Genomic DNA, 25,545 nt, shown 5'->3' on the forward strand with positions numbered 1-25,545 from the left:
TTTTAATTTCATGGCTGCAGTCACCATCTGCAGTGATTTTGGAGCCCCAAAAGATAAAGTCTGACACTGTTTCCACTGTTTCCCCATCTATTTGCCATGAGTGATGGGAGCAGATGCCATGATCTTCGTTTTCTGAATATTGAGCTTTAAGCCAACTTTTTCACTCTCCTCTTTCACTTTCATCAAGAGGCTCTTTAGTTCCTCTTCACTTTCTGCCATAAGGGTGGTATCATCTGCATATCTGAGGTTATTAATATTTCTCCTGGCAATGTTGATTCCAGCTTGTGCTTCTTCCAGCCCAGCGTTTCTCATTGCGACTGTTAGTGTGAGTCAAATCATTTTACCCTCCTTTGTTCACGGCAGCTTCCTGGGATCTAGGCCACCACCAGGGATGCAAAGGTGGGAGGGCTGGCCCCAACCCTTGGGGCCCCTGTGAGTGGTGCCACCCCTCCCACAACACACTGCTCTTCCCAGGGTTGGTGGCACTCATTGCTTCCTCTTGAGTCGTCCCTACTTGGGTTGTGATGTTCTCAGTTCCCATCCTTGCTTCTTTTTTTAATTTTTATTTTCAGATTTTTGGGGCCATCCCACATGGCATGTGGGACATTAGTTCCCCAAGCAGGGTTTGAACCCACACCCCGCTGCATTGGAAGCACAGAGTCTTAACCACTGGACCACCGAGAAGCTCCCCTTCATTGCTTCTGATGGGATGTGAGTTTGTTCCCCTCTGCCCTGGTCATTGCTGTATGTGCCCCTGCCTGGCATCCCATAGTGAGTTGGGGGCAGTCTAGCTGCAGACCTGTGTCTGCTCCCATGAGCAATTTCTGTCACCACATTCCTTCTCTTGGAGGGGGTCCCACTGGCCGTTCTCTGGGGAGGATACTGGAGCATCCTCTGACCCTGTCTAAGTTTGTTTGGCTCCTACAACGGAACACTGCAGACTGGGGCAGCTTCAACACCAGATATTTCTTTTCTTTTTCTTTCTTTCTTTATAATCAATCCATTGCTTTCTTTTTTAATTTTTGTTTTATATTTGAGTATAGCTGATTGACAATGTCGTGTTTCAGATCTACAGCAAAGTGTTTCAGTTATACTTATACATGTATCTATTCTTTTTCAAGTTCTTTTCCCATTTAAGTCATTGCAGAGCATTGAATAGCGTTCCCTGTGCTATACAGTAGGCCCTTGTTAGTTATCTGTTTTAAATATAGTGGTATGTGTATGTTAATCCCAAACTCCTCTAATTTATCTCTCTCTTCCCAGCCTTTCCCCTTTGGTAACCGTAAGTTTGTTTTCTAAATCAGTGAGTCTGTTTCCGTTTTGTAAATAAGTTCTTTTGTATCTCTCTTTTATTTCAGTTCAGTTCAGTCACTCAGTTGTGTCCGACTCTTTGCTTTAGATTCCACGTATAAGTGATGTCATATATTGTCTTTATCTGACAGTGTGATAATCTCTAGGTCCATCCATGTTGCTGCAAATGGCTTTATTTCCTTCTTTTTTATGACTGAGCCGTACTCCATTGTATATACATACCACATCTTCTGTATCCATTCATTTGTCAGTGGACATTTAGGTTACTTCCATGTCTTGATGATGAGGTGTGTATATCTTTTTGACTTTTTTTTTTTCCAGATATATGCCCGGGAGTGGGATTGCTGGGTCATATGATAGCTCTGTTTTTAGTTTAAGGAACCTCCATACTGTTTACCGTAGTGGCTGCACCAATTCACATTCCCACCAGCAGTGTAGGGGCATTCCCTTTTCTCCACCCTCTCTCCAGCATTTATTGTTTGTAGACTTTCTGATAGTCGTCCAAGGACGGGGTGTCAGCAGGGTCAGGTTCTAGCAAGGGCCTCTTCCTGCCTGCGGATGGCCAACCTCTCATTGTGTCCTCACGTGGTAGAGAGCAGAGAGAGGGCTCCTTGAGTTCATTTTGATAAGAGCACAAATACCACCTATGAAGGCTCCGCTCGCGTGACCTCAGTGCTCAGAGCCCTCACCTCCTAACACCATCACCCTGGGGGTTAGGATTTCAACTTGTGAATTTCCAGGGGATGTAAAGTTCAAAATAAATACCACCCTGCTCCCAGCAAGGACAAGAGAATTCTCCTTCTTTCTGAGGCAGAAAGTTATTTTCTGCAGGAAAAAAATAAACCTGAGGCTTCTTCGCTGTTAACCTATTTTGTAGTTATACATCATTTGCTTCGAGGCTCAGGGTCCAGTGATGAGACAGCACGATGCTGCTGTAGCCACACCAAAACCTTCCTTCTAGAGCCTTGGGGTCTGGCTGGCTGGTAACCCATCTAGGCTTCCCAGGTGGAGAAATGTATCCCGCCATGCAACGTGTCACCTTATTTAAGCACATTTAGAACAATTACGGGTAGGGCCCTGGCTGGTAAACTGTGAACTGGGATGATGGCAGGAGCAATTCAGAAACGTAGAACCATGATGGTACCTTGTGTGGCCACAGCCCTTCCCATTCATGAGCCCAGGGAGGGAGATGTGTGCCAGGAAGGCTCATGGGCCTTGTTCCATCTCCACCCACACCAGTGAGGGGACCTGGGGAAGCCCTAGGGGTGGCTGGCTCCACGTCCCTTCCCTCTTTCGCAACAGTTTGGGCCCATCTCCAATTGAAGCAAGACTGCCAGTCCCTGTGGGGCTGCCCTCTTGAGAATTTTGCGTCACAGTTTGAAAAGCAGAAGTCACTGCGAGGAACTCTAGTTCTGACCCCCTTATCTTATGAGAAGCACTGAGGCCCTGGAAGGTAAAGAGAGTTTATCAGGGACGAGAAGAAAAGCAGGTTCAGGGAATTCCTGGAAGTCCAGCAGTTAGGACTCAATGCTTTCACTGCCGAGAGCCCAGGTTCAGTCCCTGGTTGGGGAACTAAGATGCAGTAAGCTGAGTGCAGCCAACAACAAAAATGGCAAGTTCATGGCAGTCTGGCCAGCCTCACACCTGGACGCAGATGTTCGTGTGGTGAGAGAGGCCACTGGAAAAAGCAGGGCAACTGAAGGCAAGTTTGGTGCTGTGTTAAGTGACTCTGAGCGTGTTTGGACGAGTGTACTCTCCAAGGCCTTGAGATGGTCGCCAGCCCTCGTGGGTGGTGCCTGCAGGCCTGGCTTGGCCAGTGTGGAGCCGAGAGCTTGCAGGGCAGCCTGGGTAGATGCTGGTAGATGGAGCCGCGGTTCAGTAGATGGGGACAGGGAGGCTCTGGTGAGCCGCTGGGGCAGGGCTGGAGGAGAGAGGAGCTTGGCTGAACCACTGGGAACTAGAGGAGGAGAGGCGCTTTCAGAAAGGGAGGGGGCAGGTGGAGACGCCCTTCTCCACTGAGACCTCATCCCTTCATTTATGAGGGGGCCCTGAGAGGAGTGGGGGGTAGGTATGAAGCTGAGCTCCTGTCTCTTGGGGCTACCAGGCTGGCGCTGGGGGTAGGATGCAAACGTGCACGAACCTAAGGAGGGCTGTCAGCTGCTGGCTCAGCTGGACAGGACAGGACTGGGCAGGAAAGCTCTCAGGAGGGCAGGTGAAGGCTGAGGATGCTTCCAGGGAGTTCTGGGCTTTACTGAAGCTCAGAGAAGAGAGTCGTTGTTGATCTCGAGATCACATATGAAACATGCATTCTCAGTCATGTCCGACTGTCTGTGACCCCATGGACTGTAGCCCTCCAGGCTCCTCTGTCCACAGGATTCTTCAGGAAGAATACTGGAGTGGGTTGCCATTTCCTCCTCCAGGGGATCTTCCTGACCCAGAGATCAAACCTCTATCTCTGTATTGGCAGGTGAATTCTTTACCACTGAGTCACCTGAGAAGCCCCTCTCATATGAAAGCGGCTCACCTAAGGGGGCCTCTGTGTCTCAAGGGTCAGTGTGAGACTGAGCAGTGAGCAGGACTTGCTCCTTGAACCCTGCACTTGCCAAGTTCAAAGGCAGGAGGTGACAGGGTGAAGACCTGACCTTGGGAGCCAGTCACCTCTCTGGGGGCCTGTGACACCCAGCCAGGCTGGGACACAGAGCATGCCTTGGTTCCTGCACCCAGAATGACCTGATGTGGACAGCATACTCCTTTTTCTATCATGGGGTTCCATGGTTTTAAAAGTTTTTAAAAAATTTTTTATTGATTTACAATGCTATTTTAGCTGTTGATAGGAATGCAAACTGGTACAGCCACTATGAAGAAGAGTGTGGAGATTCCTCAAAAAACTGGGACTAGATCTGCCATGTGACCCAGCAATCCCAATGCTGGGCACACACCCCGAGGAAATTAGAATTGAAAAGGATACATGTACCCCAATGTACACTATTTATAATAGTTAAGACATGGAAGCAACCTAGATGTCCATTGGCAGATGAATGGATAAGGAAGTTGTGTACATATATGCAATGGAATATTCAGTTCAGTTTAGTTCAGTTCAGTCGCTCAGTTGTGTCCAACTCTTTGCGACCCCATGAATCGCAGCATGCCAGGCCTCCCTGTCCATCACCAACTCCCGGAGTTCACCCAAACTCACATCCATCGAGTCAGTGATGCCATCCAGCCATCTCATCCTCTGTCGTCCCCTTCTCCTGCCCCCAATCCCTTCCAGCATCAGAGTCTTTTCCAGTGAGTCAACTCTTCACATGAGGTGGCCAAAGTACTGGAGTTTCAACTTCAGCATCAGTCCTTCCAAAGAACACCCAGGACTGATCTCCTTTAGAATGGACTGGTTGGATCTCCTTGCAGGCCAAGGGACTCTCAAGAGTCTTCTCCAACACCACAGTTCAAAAGCATCAATTCTTCAGCGCTCAGCTTTCTTCACAGTCCAACTCTCACATCCATACATGACCACTGGAAAAACCATAGCCTTGACTAGGTGGGCCTTTGTTGACACAGTAATGTCTCTGCTTTTGAATATGCTGTCTAGGTTGGTCATAACTTTCCTTCCAAGGAGCAAGCGTCTTTTAATTTCATGGCTGCAGTCACCATGTGCAGTGATTTTGGAGCCCCCCAAAATAAAGTCTGACACTGTTTCCACTGTTTCTCCATCTGTTTGCCATGAAGTAAGTGATGGGACTGGATGCCATGATCTTCATTTTCTGAATGTTGAGCTTTAAGCCAACTTTTTCACTCTCCTCTTTCACTTTCATCAAGAGGCTTTTTAGTTCCTCTTCACTTTCTGCCATAAGGGTGGTGTCATCTGCATATCTGAGGTGATTGATATTTCTCCCGGCGATCTTGATTCCAGCTTGTGCTTCTGCTGCTGCGTCGCTTCCAGCCCAGCGTTTCTCATGATGTACTCTGCATAGAAGTTAAATAAGCAGGGTGATAATATTACTCAGCTATGAAAAGGAATGCATTTGAGTCAGTTCTAATGAGGTGGAGGAACCTGATGCCATTATCCAGAGTGAAGTAAGTCAGAAAGAGAAAGACAAATGCTGTATATTAACGTACATACATAGAATTCAGAAAGACGGTACCGACAGTCCTGCATGAATGGCAGCAAAGGAGACACAGACATAAAGGACAGACTTTTGGACTCAGTGGGAGGAGGCGAGGGTGGGATGATTTGAGCAAATAGCATTGAAACATGTGCATTACTGTATGTAAAATAGATGACCAGGGCAAGTTCGATGCATGAAGCACTCAAAACCTGTGCTCTGGAAAAACTCAGAGGGATAGGGTGGGGAGGGAGGTGGGAGGGGTGTTCACACATGGGGAGGGGGCACAGGTATACCTGTGGCTGGTTCATGTTGATGTATGGCAAAACCGTCACAATATTGCAAAGTAGTTACTCTCCAACTAAAATTAATTAATTGAAAAATGTGTTTCAGGTATACAGCAAACTGATTCCATTTTACGTATATCTATTCTTTTTCAAGTTCTTTTCCCATTGAGGTTTTTACAGAGTACTGGGTAGAGTTCCCTGTGCTATGTCATAGGTCTTTGGTGGTTGTCTATTTCATATATCCTGTGGCTTTAAACACATGGCCAGTGTCTGCTGACGTAGAGACGTCACCCCTGCCTTTGCGGTCTCAGAGAGGAGACCTGGAATGCTGGACCCGTCTTGCTCTTCTTAAGGGATTGCTAGAGTCGGACACGACTGAAGCGACGCAGCAGCAACAGCACAGAAAGGGAGACATCTGCATTTGGATTCAGCAGACTCCAGAAATGAACAAAATGCAGGTTGAGCCACCCTGCTCTGGTGAATGAGGATGCTCAGCATGTGGAAACACAGACTAATGACTGTCAGCCAGGGAGCCCGGGGCCTCAGGCTTTGCATAATTTCCCCAATATATCAGGAAGTGGGCAGCGCAGAGGGATCACGAGCACACATGGTGGATGTGTCAGTGGCTCCTAGCCTTTTTGAGTATGAAAGTGCCTTTTATGGTCAGGAGAGCATTTATGATCACAGTTTGGTGGTCGTGCGCTTAGAGTTGTGGTTTGAGAGCAAATGCCGGGACTAATAATAATCAGATCAGCAGAGGCCACACACGTAAACACTGAGAAGGTGTCTGATAGGTGAGTGCTCTGTGTGAATTCACCTCATCCTCAGAGAAACCTATGAGATGGGCACTATTATTAGTTTCAGTTTACAGATGAGGTTCTTGAAGCACAGAGAGGTTTGGTAACTTTTCTAAAGTCACACAGCTGATCACTGGTAGAGCCAGGATTCAAGCCCAGGGAAACCAGCTCCAGAGTCCACACTTTTTTAAAGGTTTTTTTTTTTTTTTTTGGTGTGTGTGTGTTCTTAGTCACTTAGGCATATCTGACTCTTTGTCATGGTGACCCTGTGGACTATAGTCGTCAGGGTCCTCTGTCCATGGAATTTTCCAGGCAAGGATACTGGAGTGGGCTGCCATTTCCTTCTCCAGGGTATCTTCCTGACCCCGGGGGTCGAACCTGGGTCTCCCATGTCGAAGGTGGATTCTTTACCGTCTGAGCCACCAGGGAAGCCCCTTTTAAGTTTTATGTATATCTAAATTCTGAGCTGAGTCCTACCCACTGAAGTTACCAGGGAATTCCCACACTCTTAACAATTCTTAAATGTCTCTGTGCTGAAATGGACACACATCTGTGACCTACAGACAGTGGGCTACCGCCCTTAGTGAGAACACGTGAACCAGAGCCACGTGTTTCAGCATCGATATGTTGCAAACTCCTCATGACAGGTGAGCAGACAAGTTGTAGAAGGGGATGGAAAGCATTGCTTCAAAGTGAGATGCCATGCGAGATCGGACTATGTATTATTTATCCTCTTAAGGAGTAGAAGCCTGCTGGCTCTTAGAACACCAGAGTGAGGTGGACATTCTCTCTGTTCTGAGGAATCAGAACCAAGGCGAGAGATGCTGGGGGCTTCAATAGTGCTTTTTCTTTTTTAATTAGAGATAAAATTCAGGACTTCTCTGGAAACCCAGTGGTTAAGACTTCACCTTCCAATGTAGGGGGTGTGGGTTCAATCCCTGGTTGGGGAGCCAAGATCCCACATGCCTTGTGGCCAAAAAAAAACCCCAAAAACATAAAACAGAAGCAGTATTGTAACAAATTCAATAAAGACTTAAAAAATGGTCTACATCAAAATAAAATCTTAAAAAAAAAAAGAGAAAATGCCCTGGAACAAGCAGAGCAGTGTCAAAGGAACTGAACTTCATGGTGGGGTCAAGAGTTTTGGTTAGGTTATTTCTTTGTGTAGGTGACACGGTTTATGGTAAAGTTTAAACCTACCATAAATGTGTAACATTTTCAAATAAATTGTCATACATACACTTAAAACTAGTATGGGGGTGGCAGAGATTGGTTTAGACATGGGTCTGTGTTTGGTGCACGCAGGGTTGCAGACCCTCTCAGTTGCTCTGAGAGTCCCCAGGGGCCTCAGCCCCCCGGCAGGATCACAGATGCAGGACCAAGTGTCCAGCCTGGGCCTGGGATCTGGAGCCTGTTCAGGGTGGGAAGGTTGCAAAGCATCCACCTGCCTGTTTGCTTCTGAGGGGACAGCCCTTCAGGAGGTGGTGGCACCAAAATGGAAACTGTTGACATGGGTCAGGCCTTGGGGAGGGGGGCGGGGGCTGGAATTTGTAAAGCAAAATGGCTACCTAGAGGAATTGTGAATCAAGCACAGGTCTGGAGGCACAGTGCTTCATTGAGCTGTCACAGCCGCTGCCTCTGGGGACAGAAGAGGTTACTTTTGTTTAGTTTCGCATAATGCACAAGGGACGCTGTCATCCCCACAGGAAAGAGCCACAGACCTTTCTGCCAGAAACAGCCAGTATGACCGGAGGAGAAATGACTGTGAAGCAGCAAAGGCCAGCTGGGGTTGGTAGGAGGAAAAGGCAGGCAGGCAGGACTTCAAAGGCTGGGAATAGAATCAGTGAGGCAGACAGGGGCTGTAATTTATGAGGGGAGGGAGGCCCAGGGCAGCGGCCGCTTCTGGAACCTTTGTGCCTCTGTCAAGAGAGTACGTCATAGGCTGCGGCTCTCTGGGCCCTCCTGCGTCATCTGAGAGGTGATAGGAAGGGCCTGAGGTTGCCAAGAGGGCACAGAGCCTGCATCTGGGTGAGGGGCTGGTGGGGGAGTGAGGAAAGTGGGGAGGGGGAAGCTGGGAACAGAGGTGGGCTCTCCCCTCCCCCAGCCTCCTTCAGGCCAACTTGGGGGTGATAGTTCTGCTTCCCCAAACCTGAATTAAATCTTCAGAATGTCACTTGGCTTTCCTGTCGTGGGCATCTGTTCTAGGTAGGACTTTTAAAGGCCATGGAAATGATGCTGAGACCAACAGGCCTCTGTGAGAGGAAGATGCATTATTCCCACCACAGGATGGGAGTTTCCATGGGAACTGCTGCTCAGCTCCTCTGTCTTCTGCATCCCTCCCTCCCTCTGCTCTGTAATCGCGGGGCCCATGCTGCTGATCTTAAACCTGGTCCTAGTTCCCTTGAATAATCTCTCTTTCATTTCACAAAGACATTTTTAAAGAGTAGATGGTGCTCTAGAATAGACTCCCCGCTCCCACTTCCTCTTGCCTCCTTCCGTCCAGCGATCCCCACTTCCTCCTCCAGGCGCATTCTCATCTGCCAGAGCCAAGCCCAGCTCTCTGCAGTTATCCTGTCCCTCTTCTGGGCTGCATCCAACACCCTGATGGTCCTACACCTGGGTTTCCTTCTCCCCATTTGCCCACCCATGTGCTGTTCCCCGCCCCTCCCCAACCTGCTCCTTTCCTGCCTTTCTGCTACTTTATGTTGATTGAGACAAATTCAGACTCTATACAGGTCCCCATTTAAAGTTCAGTGTTCACAGACTTGTATAGCCATCACCACCATCGGTTTCAGAACATTTTTAAAAAGTTGAAGTACTGTTGATTTACAAAGTTGTGTTGATTTCTGCTGTACAACAAAGTGATTCAGTTATACATACCCACACACTCACATACATATATACACACACACACAAACATACATACACTCTTTTGCATTCATTTCCATTATGGTTTATTCCAGGATGTCGAATGTAGTTCCCTGTCTATACAGTACAACCTCGTTTATCCATTCTAAATGTAACAGTCTGTACCTGCTAACCCCAAACTCCCAGTCCATCCCTCCCCCCCCCCCCCCCTTGGCAACCACAAGTCTCTCCTCTATGTCTTTGAGTCTGTTTTGTTTCATAAAAGTTCGCAATATTTTTTGTCGCCCTCAGAAGAAATCCTGGAACCCTTAGCAGTCACCCCATATCTCCCCAAGCCCCCAGACCCAGGCATCCCCTAGACTACATTTTGTCTTCGATTTCCGTATAAACACCCACCTCTGTTTTCACAAACTTGTCTCTGAACCGCTAGCTGGCCCTTTGACTCTGGTCCCCTCGCACCCCCACCCCCGACCTTGAAGCACAGCTCCGATTTGTGATTGTGTTGATTCTACTGAAACCTTCTGTGATCTCTTACCAGGGACATGCACCTGCCTTAACTGACTTCAGGTTGCCGCCTCCTTCCTCTCCTGGACTTGCATCCCAGCCTAGCCTGCTGCCGCCCTGACCCTTCCCAGGGAGTCCAGGTTCCCCTCAGATAGCCCCATCTCCCCATAATCTCATTTCCTCATATTTCACACCTCCTCACATCTCCTCACACCTCCACACATCTCCTCACACCACCTCACACCGCCACACTTCTCATACTTTTTCATGTCTCCTATACCTCTTCATGTCTCCTCATACCACCTCACATCTCCTCATACTTTCTCACACCTCCTCATACCTCTTCATGTCTCCTCACACTACCTCACATCATCTCACACCCCACATTTCCACACATCTCCTCACACCTCCTCGTGTCTCCTCACACCTCCTCATGTCTCTTCATACCACCGCACATCATCTCATACCCCACACCTCCATATATCTCCATATACCTCTTCACATCTCCTCATACCTCCTCATGTCTCCTCACACCACCTCACACCCCACACCTCCACACATCTCCTCACACCTCTTCATGTCTCTCACACCACCTCACATCATCTCACACCTCCACGTATCTCTTCATACCTCCTCACACCTCCTCATGTCTGCTCACACCATCTCACATCACCTCACACCCTACACCTCCGTATATCTCCGTATACCTCTTCACATCTCCTCACACCTCTTCACGTCTCCTCACACCTCCTTATATCTCCTCACACCTCTTCATGTCTCCTCACAGCACCTCGCATCACCTCACACCTTACACCTCCACACATCTCCTCCTACCTCTTCCCATGTCCTCACGCATCCTTATACCTCTTCAGGTCTCCTCTCACCTCCTTAAATCTCCTTACAACTTCTCAGGTCTCCTCTCACCTCCTCACATTTCATCAGGTTTCCTCACATCACCTCACACTTCCTCACACCTTCTCACATCTCCTCATAGCTCCTCACACCATGTCTGTCTCTGGTTGTGAGTTTGCCGAGGTCAGGGGCCAGTCTTTCTGTCTTTTCTTAATTGTTAATCTCAGATTTGGTGCTCAGTGTCAGTTGATCTACCACAAATACCACCAATCTGAGTGTGGGGAGAATTGGAATTTTTATCTGGTCTCACTTGTCCCCCAGCCCTTCTGATGGTCCCTGTCATCCCCCTCTAATTTGGTGGGTCTGGTTTTACAGGGAGGAGCCTGAGCTTACCTTGTCAGTAGCAGTAGCTGTAAAATATGGAGGAATAGTTCATCCTTGTCTGCCCCCTCCCTCAGGAACCCCGTCCCCTTCCTAGCCAGTTCCTGCTGAGGTCAGCAGGAGCCAGCACAGACTCTAGGAGATGGACAGCCTGATAAGAGAGCTGGAGTCAGCCCAGGAGGGTTAGCTCTACTTCTGGGTACTAATCAATCTTTAATGAAGTTCCCTGGAGCATAGACAGGAAGCGGGGAGGGATGAGTAGGAGAGTTTGGATTAAAAAAAAAAAAAAAACTTGGTCCAGACATTTATGTACTTTATTTAGTGAGGGCAAAAGTTAAATATATACTATGTGAGTTTGAAATGCCAGGAATTTAAATACAGCTTTAAGGAACTTAGGTTTAAGGGTTAACTTGAAGGACAGGGCAGTTTAAAAATTTTTAAGTACAGCTTGAAAAGGCCCAGTTGAATTCAAGACATAAACATTTTTTAATTAAAGTTTTTAATAATTAATTTTTTAGCTGTGCTACACAGCATGAGAGATCTTAGTTCCCTGACCAGGGATCAAACCCATGCCCCCTGCAATGGAAATGCATGGTCTTAATCACAGGACCACCAGGCAAGTCCCAAGATATAAACATTTGCTTCTTAAACAGCACGGGTCCACTTTGATGTCGGTTTTTTTCTGCAATAGATACTATAGAACTACATCATAGAATCCATAGATACATAGAAGCTGTCTTTGCACTGAGGACCCATGATGAATTCTACTCAGATTTTCACCTGTGTGGACAGTGAAGTGAAGTGAAGTCGCTCAGCCGTGTCTGACTCTTTGCGACCCCATGGACTGTAGCCTACCAGGCTCCTGCCTCCATGGGATTCTCCAGGCCAGAGTACTGGAGTGGGTTGCCATTTCCTTCTCCAGGGGATCTTCCCAACCCAGGGATTGAACCCGGGTCTCCCTCATTCCAGGCAGACGCTTTAACCTCTGAGCCACCAGTGTGGACAGTGGGTGCTCCTAATTCCTTTGTTGTTCAGGAGTCAACAGTAATTGCCACAAATTGCAGACTGGACAGAGCCATTACAAATCATGGTGGAGGCTTTTATTTTGAGGTCATTGTCTGTCACCCTTGCTTTTAAATTCAAGAGTGTCAAACAGTTTATTAATATTGTGTATCAGATTGTGCCCTTACCTGGTAATAATGACTTTTCTCCTTTGGCCAGGGATGTGGATTTTAAGAGGGTATGAGTTTTGTGGGGTTCCCCCATCTTTTTACGAGGTGGGGCTCTGGGTCCCCTTTGGGGTAGAATGCTTGACCTGGGGGACCCCTTGTGCTCAGTGCCTTGGTTGATTGGTGCCTGTGTCCATGGGGTTGAAGGCTGAGTGTGATTTAAAGTTATCATTGTTTCCTGTTTGTTGTGGCGATAGTGATGATGATGATGAAGGCTGCAGTGAACATTCCATCCATGTTTAGTGCCTTAAAGGCAGTGTTTCCCAAACTCTGTTTCCTGGAACACTCACGAGGAACACCTTCAGTGGCCAGATAGCTTTGGAAAATTGCTGCATACGGTGCATTTCCCTTGAAGACTGACAGTGTAGAGCAAAGCCTTTGAAAGGCTCTGGGAATTCCTGCAGGGAAAAGCAGGGTAGCCTAGCAGGTTCTAAATTTATTTCCTAATATGACCTGTTTTCTTAGTCACTCTTGTGATTTCCCAGTTCTGTGAGTGCACCGTGAGACGCCCAGCCTCAGAGTCATTTCTTAAAAGGAAAATTGTGGGGGCAAAGCATGTAATGGTTTATAAAGTTTGAGTCCTAGCCCAGATATCTGATGGTCATGGCTGGGAACCCTGACCTTTACTGTGTTCCAGGAAGGAGCCTCTCGGGTCAGGCTGTCCTCCCATGCCTGACTCTCTTTTAGTTCATGCCCCATCCAGCTGTGGGAAGTAGACAAATGGCTTTTGTTTTGTTTATAGAGGAGGATGGTGTGCAGGTGGGCTATGCTTTCAGTTGGGAGGACTTAGCTGCTTTTGCCCCCAAGACCCAGTTCTGGCCAAGTGGTGGCAGTGAGCTGGGCACCTGATGGGCCGTGAGTTGACTCTGATCCACACATGTGCCCTTGTGCCAAGAGCCGTCTCTGTGAGATGAGCAGGATGAAGCGATGTGCCCACCACAAGGCTGAGCCTCTGACCTGCAGATCAGCCTCCTGTGCTCTGACCACCTGAGTCCACAGCCTCTCCGGGTTACATCTTCTCTTGTCCTTTGCCCTGTCCAGGTCTTGCCTTGCCAGTAGGACCATAACCCTGTTGAAGGCAGAAGGGTTCAAATTTTTCTTTGATCCATGACAGCACTTTGCACAGAGCTGAGTCCATAGCATAGACCTGTGGGTGGTTCTCAGGAGCCCAGCGATGGCCCTGGTATGAGAGTCAGCTGAGTTACCTGCCACTGAGTAAGCCCCCACAAAGTGTTAAAATATTACTTGTGTATTTCCTTGATAAGTTCAAACACTTTAAAAAAATACTGTACTTTCAATCAATATCATATGACATCACTTATATGTGGAATCTAAAAAAAAAAGATAATTTCACTTATTTATAAGACAGAATAGACTCATAGGCATAGAAAGCAAATTTATGGTTACTGAAGAGATGGGGATAAATTAGGCGTTAACAGGGATTAACAGATACAACTGCTATGTATAAAGTAGGTAAATAAGTAAAGACCTACTGTATAGCACAGGGAACTGTGTTCACAATCTTGTGATACCTGTAATGGAAAAGAATCTGGAAAAGACTCTATATATGTGTGTGTGTGTGTGTGTGTGTGTGTGTGTGTGTGTGTGTGTGTGTGTGTATGGTGACTGCAGCCATGAAATTAAAAGATGCTTGCTCCTTGGAAGAAAAGCTATGACAAACCTAGACAGTGACATGTGTGTGTGTGTAACTGAATCACTTTGCTGTACACCTGAAACTAACAGGAAATTTGTAAATTAGATATACTTCAGTTTTTAAAGAGGTTTAAAAATGCTATAGTTTCATCTCCTCACTCTGATATCTGTGAAGAATTCTCTTGATTATTTAAAAGCAAAATCCTCAAGTACTATGTACAAGTACTAGTAGCGTTTTTCTGAGAACATTGTTATATGTTGCATGGGTCAGGATTTTATTTTGTAACAGAACTTTGGAGTCACTAATCTATGCCTTATTCCTAAGAGAGGTTGTTTTTATAACATTTCTCTTTATGGACTGAAGAGAAATACCAGAGGTGATGTGAGTTGCCTAAAGTCCCATGGGAGCTTGTCAGAGAAAGCTGAGCTAGGGGCCTGTTTGACGTAAGGGCGGTGTACTCACGTCACCTCTTTGTGTTATCACCGGGCACTTTATTTACGATGTGAACTCCTACTTCCTACCTCCTTCCAAAAACAATCTAGGACAGGGACAAAACTCATGTCAGAAACAGAATGATTCTTCTGTAAGTCTGGAATGCTCTCCTGTGACAATCTGAAATGTGTTTCAAAAAGTGAGGTGTGGATTTGCTTATTGGAAAGTCTGTGGGAATATCTGCAGTCCTTTCTCCCCCAGATGTGGATTCTGCTGATGAGAGTTCTCGATTGGCGGCGCGTTAGTGTCAGGTTGAGACTTGGGGAGGGGGTCCTGTCCGTGGACTCGGAGTGTCTCCTGATCTCTGTGCTTGGCACCCCTATCTGCACTCTTGCTGTCACCTAACTACCGTGATCACCTATTTCAGTGTTTGAAATGAATGATCGCAAAGTTGTTTAAGAATATTGGGTCAAGGACTTCCCTGGTGGGCCAGTGGTTAAGACTCTGTGCTTCCACTGCAGGGGGCTCGGTTCGATCTTTGGTTGGGGAGCTAAGATCCCACATATCGTGCAGCAAAAAAATAAAGATGCATAGGATTTCTGCTGGCCCGATGGGGAGAGGGCATTCTAAGCAATAAACCATAGGTGGTTCACCAATTAAAAAACCACAAAAAACCTTTTTGATATTTGGCTACCTTTAAAAATAAGAAAAGAATATTTAGTTCAGTTCAGTTCAGTCACTCAGTCGTGTCCAATTCTTTGCGACCCCATGAATTGCAGCACACCAGGCCTCCCTGTCCATCACCAACTCCCGGAGTTCACTCAAACTTACGTCCACCGAGTCGGTGATGCCATCCAGCCATCTCATTCTCTGTCGTCCCCTTCTCCTTCTGCCCCCAATCCCTCCCAGCATCAGGGTCTTTTCCAATGAGGCAACTCTTTGCATGAGGTGGCCAAAGTACTGGAGTTTCAGCTTTAGCATCATTTCTTCCAAAGAACACCTAGAACTGATCTCCTTCAGAATGGACTGGTTGGATCTCCTTGCAGTCCAGGGGACTCTCAAGAGTCTTCTCCAACACCACAGTTCAAAAGCATCAGTTCTTCGGCATTCAGCCTTCTTCACAGTCCAACTCTCACATCCATACATGACTACTGGAAAAACCATACCCTTGACTAGACGGACCTTTGTTGGCAAAGTAATGTCTCTGCTTTTGAATATGCTGTCTAGGTTGGTCATAACTTTCCTTGCAAGAAGCAAGCGTCTTTTAATTTCATGGCTGCAGCCACCATCTGCAGTGATTTTGGAGCCCCCCCAAAATAAAGTCTGACACTGTTTCCACTGTTTCCCCATCTATTTGCCATGAAGTGATGGGAGCAGATGCCATGATCTTCGTTTTCTGAATGTTGAGCTTTAAGCCAGCTTTTTCGCTCTCCTCTTTCACTTTCATCAAGAGGCTTTTAGTTCCTCTTCACTTTCTGCCATAAGGGTGGTGTCATCTGCATATCTGAGGTGATTGATATTTCTCCTGGCAATCTTGATTCCAGCTTATGGTTCTTCCAGAGAAAAGAATATTAGGTCAGGCAATTTAATCTCTTTAATATTTCCTAAGAGGTAGTCCTTGGGCTGGGCTTTCCAGGCGGCACTGTGGTAAAGAACCTACCTGCCAATGCAGGCAGGAGACTCAGTTTCCATCCCTGGGTTGGGAAGATCCTCTGGAGAAGGAAATGGCAACCCACTCCAGTACTCTTACCTTGAAAATTCCATGGTCAGAGGAACCTGGTAGGCTATAGTCCATGGGGTCGCAGAGAGTGGGACACGACTGAGCAAATGAACGCACAGTCCCTGGGCTAGGCAGATCTGAATTACTCGAGGTGGGCACTGGGCCCCAGTCCAGGCCCCCTGGCTTGGCATCTCTGAAGGTGGGGCCCTGGGATGTGCGTCTTTAGCAAGTTTCCTGGGCAATTCCTGTACACATGTAAGTTGGAGAATTACTACTGATGGTCCTCAGAAGAGTGTCTCTAAAAAGATTCCAAGGGGATTGACTGCTTCTGTTGCACATGGGTTATGGGAATTGGCCCCTAGAGTCACCTGGAGGCTTGCTGCCCCTTGTGACATCTGGCTGCACCCCCAGACACACCACCAGGCATTTGGATCCACTGAAGGCTTCCCCTAGATTACGTTCACATACCCCTCTAGCAAACTGATTCTCACTGCTTGCTCCTCAGACAGGATGACAGTATCAAAGCCCTGTGACCACCCCCCCACCCCACCCCACCACTGCACCCTAGAGCTGCCTGTCCCCTCCTCCCCTGTTGCCAGGACCATGCCCTCACTCCCCTTGTCCTTCGCTTCTTACCACTCAGGCATGATTTCTCCCCTTTAGACAGGTGCTTGGAAGTGGAGGCACTGAGCAAATCTCTAGGGAAGTACCAGGGGCCCCACGACTGAGGATAGGGGAGGGCACATAGTGCCAGCAGATTAGTGAGATGGGGCGGGGCCAGGAGGGCGGGGCCAGTGAGTTCCCAGAGGGTCACGGCAGCCCTCAGGGCCAGCACGAGGCAAGGTGGGGACCAGGGCCTGTGTTAGGAGCTCTTTGGAGAGGGGGTGCCTGGAGGCAGGCCATCTGGTACCCTCCGTCCACAGCATGAGCATCTCTGAACAAATACCCTCACTTTCCCATGCCCCTCCTTTCCTTCTCTCTGTTCTGCCCCCATCCCCCCAAACACCAGGAGTCAGGAGAGCAAATGTATGAGCAGGTGTCCTGCTGCCCCTCCTCACCCCCAGCCGGACCCCGACTGGTGACCCCCTCAGGCTCCCTCACACACACTGTGGGAAGAGCCATGTGTCTGGTGGGGCTGGAGCCTGGGCTGACACCTGCGTTCTGTCTTCCCTTCCCTTCCTCGCCTGGCGCAGGCTCTCCCAGGCCAGCTTCTGCCCCCTGGGTGGAGCACATTAACAATTGTGCAGGCTGTGAAAATCTGGAGAAATTCCCACAAGCAATGTTTCATCCATAGATAACGATTGAGTTTGACACTCCTATAGGCCAGTGGGCTGCCAAGTTTAAGGCCTGAGTTGATGGACACATATATTCAAACCACATTCTTTTGGTACCAGTGAAAATCCTGATAAAGTGTGAGAGTGAGTTGTTTATATCTGGGGGAAGTATAAGCTCAAATGCAAATCTTAAAATAAGAGTTGGTACTAGGTAGTGGTAGACCAATAATACTTTTTTTTTAAAGCCGTTTAACCATTTTTAAATACTTTTGCTTTTAAAATTTAAATTAAATTAAAATTAAAATTTAGGCACAGCTTAAGGACTTCCCTGGGGGATCTTAGTCCCTTTGCCAGATCCCCAGGTTGGGAAATCTGTTGTGGGGCCTAGAACTTTCTTAACAGTGCAAGATTAAAAAAACTAAGACCTTGGCATTCGGTCCCATCACTTCGTGGCAAATAGATGGGGAAACAATGGAAACAGTGACAGACTTTATTTTCTTGGGCTCCAAAATTACTGCAGATGGTGATGACAGTCACGAAATTAAAAGATGCTTGCTGCTTGGAAGCATATTAAAAAGCAGACACATTACTTGCTGACAAAGGTCTGTCTAGTCAAAGCTGTGGTTTTTCCAGTAGTCATGTATGGATGTGAGAGTTGGACTATAAAGAAAGCTGAGTGCCAAAGAATTGATGCTTTTGAACTGTGGTGTTGGAAAAGACTCTTGAGAGTCCCTTGGACAGCAAGGAGATCAAACCAGTCAATCCTAAAGGAAATCAGCCCTGAATATTCTTTGGAGGGACTGATGCTGAAGCTGAAACTCCAATACTTGGGCCACCTGATGCGAAGAGCTGACTCATTGGAAAAGACCCTGGTGCTGGGAAAGATTGAAGGCAGGAGGAGAAGGGGATGACAGAGGATGAGATGGCTGGATAGCATCACTGACTCGATGGACGTGAGTTTGAGCAAGCTCCAGGAGTTGGTGATGGACAGGGAAGCCTGGTGTGCCGCAGTCCATGGGGTCACAGAGTTGGACATGACTGAGCGACTAGGCTGACTGAGGACTTGATCCAGTGGTTAAGACTCCATGCTTCCACTGCAGAGGGTACAGATTCCCCTGGTAGGGGAACTAGGATCCCACATGCATCACAATGTGAGCGACTAAGTGCTGTATGACTCAGGGAACTCAAACCTGGGCTCTGTAACAACCTAGAGGGGTGGGATGGGGAGGGCAGGAGGGGTAGTTTCAAGTTGAGGGGACATAAGTACACCCATGGGCGACTGTTGGTGATGTTTGGCAGAGACCAACACAGTATTGTAGAGCAATTGTCCTTCAATAAAAATAAATTAATTACAATTTTTTAAAAAATTTAGGCACGACCTAGAAAATGTTTAGGTTCACGAACTTTGTTACAAAGTAGACATTTCAGGGTTAGAGACAGAGACAGTGACCTGGGCATGAAGGGAAAGAGAAGTTCCAAGCAATGACATTAGTTCGTCAGTACAAGTATATTGTGGCCCCAACTTGCTGTATTTTTTTGCTTTTGTCTTTGTTTTGTCATTCCAGGTGATTTTTAAAGCCAAGTCAAAATATTCTCCAGAATTACTCAAATACCGGTAAGTACCCCCTAAGGCAATTCTCTTTGTGGCTGCAGGTAACCGTTTTTCTAGCCAGGGTTTTCACACGTCACTCCTCTGTGACCTGCCTGCTTGTCAGGGGTCAAGTTCACTGCTCACTGGGTCACCGCTTACCAGGCCTTGCAGCATATTGGCCTTGATTAGAAATAAAAGTCTAGTAGGGACTTCCCCGGCGGTCCGGTGATTAAGGCTTGGTGCTTCCAATGCAGGGGACTCGGGTTCAATCCCTGTTGGGGGACTAAGATCCAACATGCCACGTGGAACTGCCAAAAATGAAAAAAGAAATGAGAGTCTGGTATGTTTCCTACCAGAGAGTGGAAAGGGAAGTAAGCCGTGCACGTGGCGTTTAAACCTTTTGGAGGCACTTGGGATGGACTGGGCCTCAGCAGAAGGAAGAGGGGCTCCCTGAAGATGTCTGTGTGGCCAGGCGGCCCCCTCCCCCGCCCACCCCGGGTGCAGGTGCAGCTGAGATCTGGGCAAGGCTGAGTAAGAGAGGCTCATAATCTGGACCAGAGGAGGCCTGAAATCATAGGCTGAATTTATTGCAGGAGGTGGACTTGCATATTTTTCCTGTGGGCAGGATCTGTTACTTGCCCCAGGTTTTCAAAGAGACCTGTTGACTTCCCCTGTGGCTTGAATGGTCAGCCTTGGCCAGAATGGGAAGGGAGACGAGGTGTCAAGAAGCCACGAGACAGTCGCCACATGAGTCAAGGTGTGTCAGTTCCCTGCCCGGGAGAGCTCGACTGTCCAGGCACACATTTCTGGGAAGGAGACTTTGGCCTCTTACCTTCTGGAGTCAAAGTGAAATTTAAATTATTTTATTACTTTACAAATATGTAAAACTATATTCCTATTATATTTTATTTAAACACGTTGAAAGGGAAAGCGTTAGTCACTCAGTCGTGTCTGACTCTGCAACTCCATAGACTGTAGCCCACCAGGCTCCTCTGTCCATGGAATTCTCCAGGCAAGAATACTGGAGTGGTTTGCCATTCCCTTCTCTAGGGGATCTTCCCAACCCAGGGATCGAACCCAGGTCTCCTGCATTACAGGCAGATTCTTTACTGCCTGAGCCACCATTTAAACAGGTACCGTCTTAAATTCACAAAGACTGTTTATTTAAAGTTCTGAAAGTGTATATTCTGATCCTCCTTTGCATCCCAGGACGCTGAAGTTCAGGAAGTTAGGTGACAGTGTACTCAGGCCAGGATACAAGTGATGAGACTTGTGTGCTATGTTTTTTTCCATCTGATCTTGCTGTCTCCCTTCACTACTTAAAGAAAAAATTATCGAAGTATAGTTGATTGATAATGTTGTGTTAATTTCTGCTTCACAGCAGAATGACTTCTTTTTCATGTCCTTTTCTATGCTTTATCACTAGATATTGAATAGAATTCCCTGTGCTGTGCGGTAGGACCTTGGTGTTTATCCATCCTGTGTATACTAGGTTGGGTCTGCTAATCCCAGACTCCCAATTCTTCCCTTCCTCTTAGCAACCACAAATCTGTCCTCTTTGTCTGTCCCTTCACTGCTTTTTGAGAAGTTCAGTTCATGTTTCTGCCAGACTGTTGATTTTAAGAAGGTCAGTTTAAAGTAACAATGCTTTACAGTCAGCCCTCCGTTGTGGAATCCAAGGATTCCACACCTGTGGATACAGAGGGTGGGAGGCCCGATATGCCTTAGATGACATGCACTGCAGCGCTCTCTGTCAGGGACTTGAGTATCTTTGGGTTTCAGTGTTGGCTGTGGGGGCCTGAAAGGTGTCCCTTGCAGTTACCGAGTTATGATTGTATTAGGAAAATTTGGGGAGGGGTAGGAGGGGGAACATTAAGAATTGAGCTTGGGTGTGGGCCTCAAAAGAGTCTGTTTGGAGTGTGAGCTGATTTGGGCAGAGGCAGTGGTTTGAGACAAGAGCTTTGGAACTTGGTTGAACAAGAGCTATGACAGAGGCTGGAGGAAGGAATGTATTTCCCGAAGAAGAGGATGCTGTGCAGAGAGACACGGACACCGTCACTCTGGTAGATGAAGAGGAGGAAGAGGGGCCAAGGGCCTCCAGAGACAGGCTCAGATGGGGGAAGGATGGAGCGGGGGTCACACCGCGGGGGTCAGGGAGAAGACAGTGGGAGGAGGCGGGGCCAGCAGGGGGTACCTGCAGAGGAGGTGATGAGGCAGGAGAGGACACCTTTTTCTAGAAGTTGCTCTTGAGGGTGAGGATGAGGCCTCACTCTTCCCTGGGTGACATTGGAGGAGAAGCACAGGGTCCCTTGAGTTCTCACGGCAGCTCTTGGAGGCTGGAGAGGAGGGGTCAGCTCTGCGTTACAAATGTGGGGGCACAGCAGCCCTGGGTGGCCAAGGACTTGCCTGGTGTCGCATCTGTGACCCTTGCTCTCTGGGCCACATCCAGCAGATGCAAGCAGAGCAGTTGAGGCCAGGAGGGGGAGCAGAAGCTGAGTGGGTGGCTGGGGCCACACTCCAGCAGAGTGGGGGCTGCACCGTAAGCGGGGTAAGCGGTGGTAAGCGGGGCCTGCTTGTCTTTTGCTTCCTCTGTTCCCAGTGCCCTCTGTCCCATAGAATTTTCACAGTGAAGAAAGAGGAGTAAGGATTTATATCCACCTTAGTGGTTAAGACTTGACCTTCCGATTCAGGCGGTGCGGGTTCGATCCCTGGTCAGGGAGCTGAGATCCCACAAGCCTTGTGATCAAAAAACCAAACATAATGCAGAGGCAATATTGTAACAAATTCAATACAGACTTTTGGGCTTCCCAGGTGGCGCTAGTGGTAAAGAACCCACCTGCCAGTGCAGGAGGCACCTCATAGGAGACACAGGTTCAGTTCCTGGGTCCAGAAGATCCCCTGCAGGAGGGCATGGCAACCCATTCCAGTATTCTTGCCTGATGAATCCCATGGTCAGAGGAGCCTGGCAAGCTACAGTCCATGAGGTCACAAAGAGTCGGACAGGACTGAGCATAGTATTTAAAACAACACCCAGGAGGAGTCCTTTGGAAAAGCTGAACGTCCATATTATGTTTTTTTCCGGAGCTTCATTGTCGTCACATGGATAGACTGTGCATACACACCAGCAAGGGGTCAAGAACAGCAGGGCTGATTCCAGAGGTTCCAGATGTTTCCAAACTGTTCTGCGCAAAAGTACAGCAGATAATAATAGAACAATAAGAATCAGGGCTTTTGAGGAAGCAGATTGCAGATTTCTGGTGACTCCCAGTTGGTCCTGCCTCTGTCTCTCTCTAAGCCCCTGATTCCCTCCATCACTTTGGGAACGTATAGAGAGCTAATGAAAACCTTCATAATTTAAGGTTTTGTGGCTAATTTACCATGAGTTACATGTTGTGCTAATGCCCTATGTCCATTCTCTCCCCTTGCCTCAGCAGCCCTTTGGGCAGATGCAGACATATTCAACTTAAATGGTCTTTTTTGTTAAGTTTAAAAAAGTAGTGTAGGATATGACTTTAAAAATTATTTTTTTAATTTTTAAATGATGATTGCTTTACAATGTTGTGTTGGTTTCTGCCATACAACATGTGAATCAGCCATAAGTATACATGTGTCCCTTCCCTCTTGAACCTCCCTCCCATCTCCCCATCCCATCCCGCACCTCTAGGTTATCACAGAGAAAGGGGTTGAGCTCTCTGTACTATGTAGCGACTTCCCACTAGCTATCTGTTTTACATATGTTAATATATACATTTTAATGCTATTCTCTCAATTCCTCCCACCCTCTCCCATCCCCTGCTGTGTCCACAGATCTGTTCTTTATGTCTGCATCTGTATTCCTGCCCTGCAAATAGGTTCATCAGTACCTGAATGGTCTATTCTTGAGCCAAACCAATATTTGCTGCTTGAGTGATACTTCCCTGAAGTAAACACAATATGGACAGTCCTAGAGAGAAACTTGAACTGATCTCCATGTTGGTAAATGTAAAAAGTGTCTCTCTAGACTCTGCACAGGTCACGTAGGCAGCATGCAGCTCTGAGAAACCGCAAGTTAAAAATGGCCACCACCATTGCCCCAAGGCTAGTGCAGGGGTTCCCAGCCTCCAGGATCTAATAATGCCTGATGATCTGAGGTGGAACTGATGTAATAGTAATAGAAATAAAGTGCACAATAAATAAAATGCGCTTGAATCATCCCAAAACCATCCCCGACCCCGGTCCATGGAAAAATTGCCTTCCACAAAATTGGTCCCTGTTGCCCAAAAGCTTGGGGATAGCTGTACTACTAGTGAGTGTTCCCATGCAAAGGGGTACTGCCCAGACTTGATGGCTTTTGAGGGGTAAAACCCTTTTAAAACATTATCTCACCTAATCCTCAGGAAGAGCCTGCAAGGTCGGTGTTATTTAGGCTGTTTTCTGGTGACACTAGGGCTCACCCAGGGCCACCTTGCCCAGGCTGTCAGTGTGCAGAATGGCTGGTGCTCTCCCCGAATCCCAGCCCTGCCTCGGAGCCCGGCTCTGCTCTACCATCCTTGTGAGCAGTGCATGCATCAGCTCATGTCCACACAGCCCCTCTGATCCTCGTAGCCTCCGGGGAACGGGGAAGCAGGGCTCAGGTAAAGGACCTCCCCGAGGGCACTGTTCGTAGTTGATTTAAATCTGGGGACCCTCCAAAGTCCAAACCCTTTTTTCATCGCAGTATAAATGTTGGTTTACAGTGTGCGCCAGTCTCCAGGCTACAGCCGAGTGGCTCAGTTATACACATGTATCCATTCTTTTTTCATGTTCTTTTCCATCATGATTTGTCATATGATATTCGGTAGAGTCCCCTGTGCTGTGCAGTGGGACCTTGTTTGTCCATTCTAAATATAATAGCTTGCATCTACCAACCCCAAACTCCGAGCTCTGAAGTGTTAACTTTGGCATGTTCTGCTTCTAGCATTTAACCAACAAGCAAACAAACGAACAACCCTCAAAAAGCCACAGTTTCCTTGGGGATTGATCCAGAATGTACAGAAGCTTGTGGGGAAGGTGGCCTTCAGCCTCTCTCTCTTCCTTCCCAGGTTGCCCCTCTACCTGGCCTCGCTCTTCATCAGCCTCGTTTTCCTGTTGGTGAACCTAACCTGTGCGGTGCTGGTCAAGACGGGCACATGGGAGAGGAAAGTGATCGTGTCCGTGCGCGTGGCCGTCAATGACACGCTCTTTGTGCTCTGCGCTGTCTCCTTGTCCATCTGCCTCTACAAAATCTCCAAGATGTCCTTGGCCAACATTTACTTGGAGTCTAAGGTAAGGCGGACACGTGGTTGAGATCCTGCCATTAAGCTTTCTGGGATTTCCCCGGTAGTCCAGTGGTTTTGATTGGGCACTCCTAATGCAGGGGGCACAGGTTTTTATCCCGTGTTGGGGAACTAAGATCCCATATACTATGCAGTGAGGCTTACCTCCACCAAAAAGATTTTCCCTGGTTTGCAACAGAAAACAGAAATCAACCAATGCCTCTCCCACCTGACCTCCTGCAAATGATTAGCTGTGGTGGTGTTGCCAAGACACAGAGCCGTGTAGTTCATTGAACTTTGTGAGAAGAATTGACTCCAGGTGGCTCGAGGTTTACTGGGGTGTGCAGAGAGGTAAATCTCTGGTTTCTGGAAACAGGTTTAAGTGAGAGTTTAGAGGACCTATGGCATTGACTGTGGCTCTAATGTTGTTAGAAACACACAGCTTGTATTCCCTTTGTTCCTAGCCCTTTTATAAGCACTCTGCATGTAGGTAGGAATGTAACCTTCAAAATTCAGGGGGAGTAGGTGTCACCTACCTAGGGAAATGGAGGCACCGGACGTCAGAGGCTCAGCCCGAGTTACACAAGCTGGGAGATGCAGAGCCATGGTGTGGCCGCAGCAGCCTGGCTCCGGGCTCTGGGGTCTGTCCTCTTTAGCACCGGGTCGTAGTGCAGAGACACTCAGATCCAGGCGTGCCCCTGCCTTGACTGTGCCCCTATGAGGGTCCCCCTTAACAGGGGGAGCTGCTCCTGGGGGTTCGGGACAGCAGGCCTCTCAAGGTGACAGTTCAGAGATGGAGTCAGACTGTGTGTTGGGCTGCACCCCGTAGTCCTACAAGGGCAGGGCATGCCCAGTTTCAGTACTGAAGAAATAGCCTGGAGTCAGCGATGGCTTAATGGATCGGAGATCTTACACGTCTGAAGCACGGTCATGGAGCAACATTCCACATGTGCAGTGGACGGCAGCAGGACATGGTAGCGGCCTTCATTCCAGTGTCGGGGGTCGGGAAGGAAGACGACCAGTTGCAGAGGGAGCTGATGTCAGGTGTGATCAGTGGCTCAATGGTAAAGAATCTGTCTGCAGTGCAGGAGATGCTTGGGATGCTGGTTTGATCCCTGGATTGGGAAGATCCCCTGGAGGAGGGCATGGCAACCCACTCTGGTATTCTTGTCTGGAGTATCCTATGGACAGAGGAGCCTGGTGGGCTACAGTCCATGGGGTCACGAAGAGTCAGACAGGACTGAAGCGACTGAGCACGCATGGGCTTGT

The 25,545-nt window shown here is 48.0% G+C and overlaps 1 protein-coding gene across 3 annotated transcripts in view; it reads left to right on the forward strand.

Annotated features, from left to right (window-relative positions):
• The window catches only part of GPR137B (G protein-coupled receptor 137B), a 62,876-nt gene that overhangs the window by 8,851 nt on the left and 28,480 nt on the right, over positions 1-25,545 (forward strand). For all 3 annotated transcript variants that reach the window (XM_027962245.3, XM_042240945.2, XM_042240946.2), the window contains exons 2-3: positions 18,978-19,027; positions 24,064-24,286. In XM_027962245.3, the coding sequence (XP_027818046.1) occupies positions 18,978-19,027; positions 24,064-24,286 (273 nt within the window). The remainder of the gene's footprint in view (positions 1-18,977; positions 19,028-24,063; positions 24,287-25,545) is intronic.

The sequence above is a fragment of the Ovis aries genome, chromosome 25, assembly GCF_016772045.2.
Source record: "Ovis aries strain OAR_USU_Benz2616 breed Rambouillet chromosome 25, ARS-UI_Ramb_v3.0, whole genome shotgun sequence".
Taxonomy (NCBI): domain Eukaryota; kingdom Metazoa; phylum Chordata; class Mammalia; order Artiodactyla; family Bovidae; genus Ovis; species Ovis aries.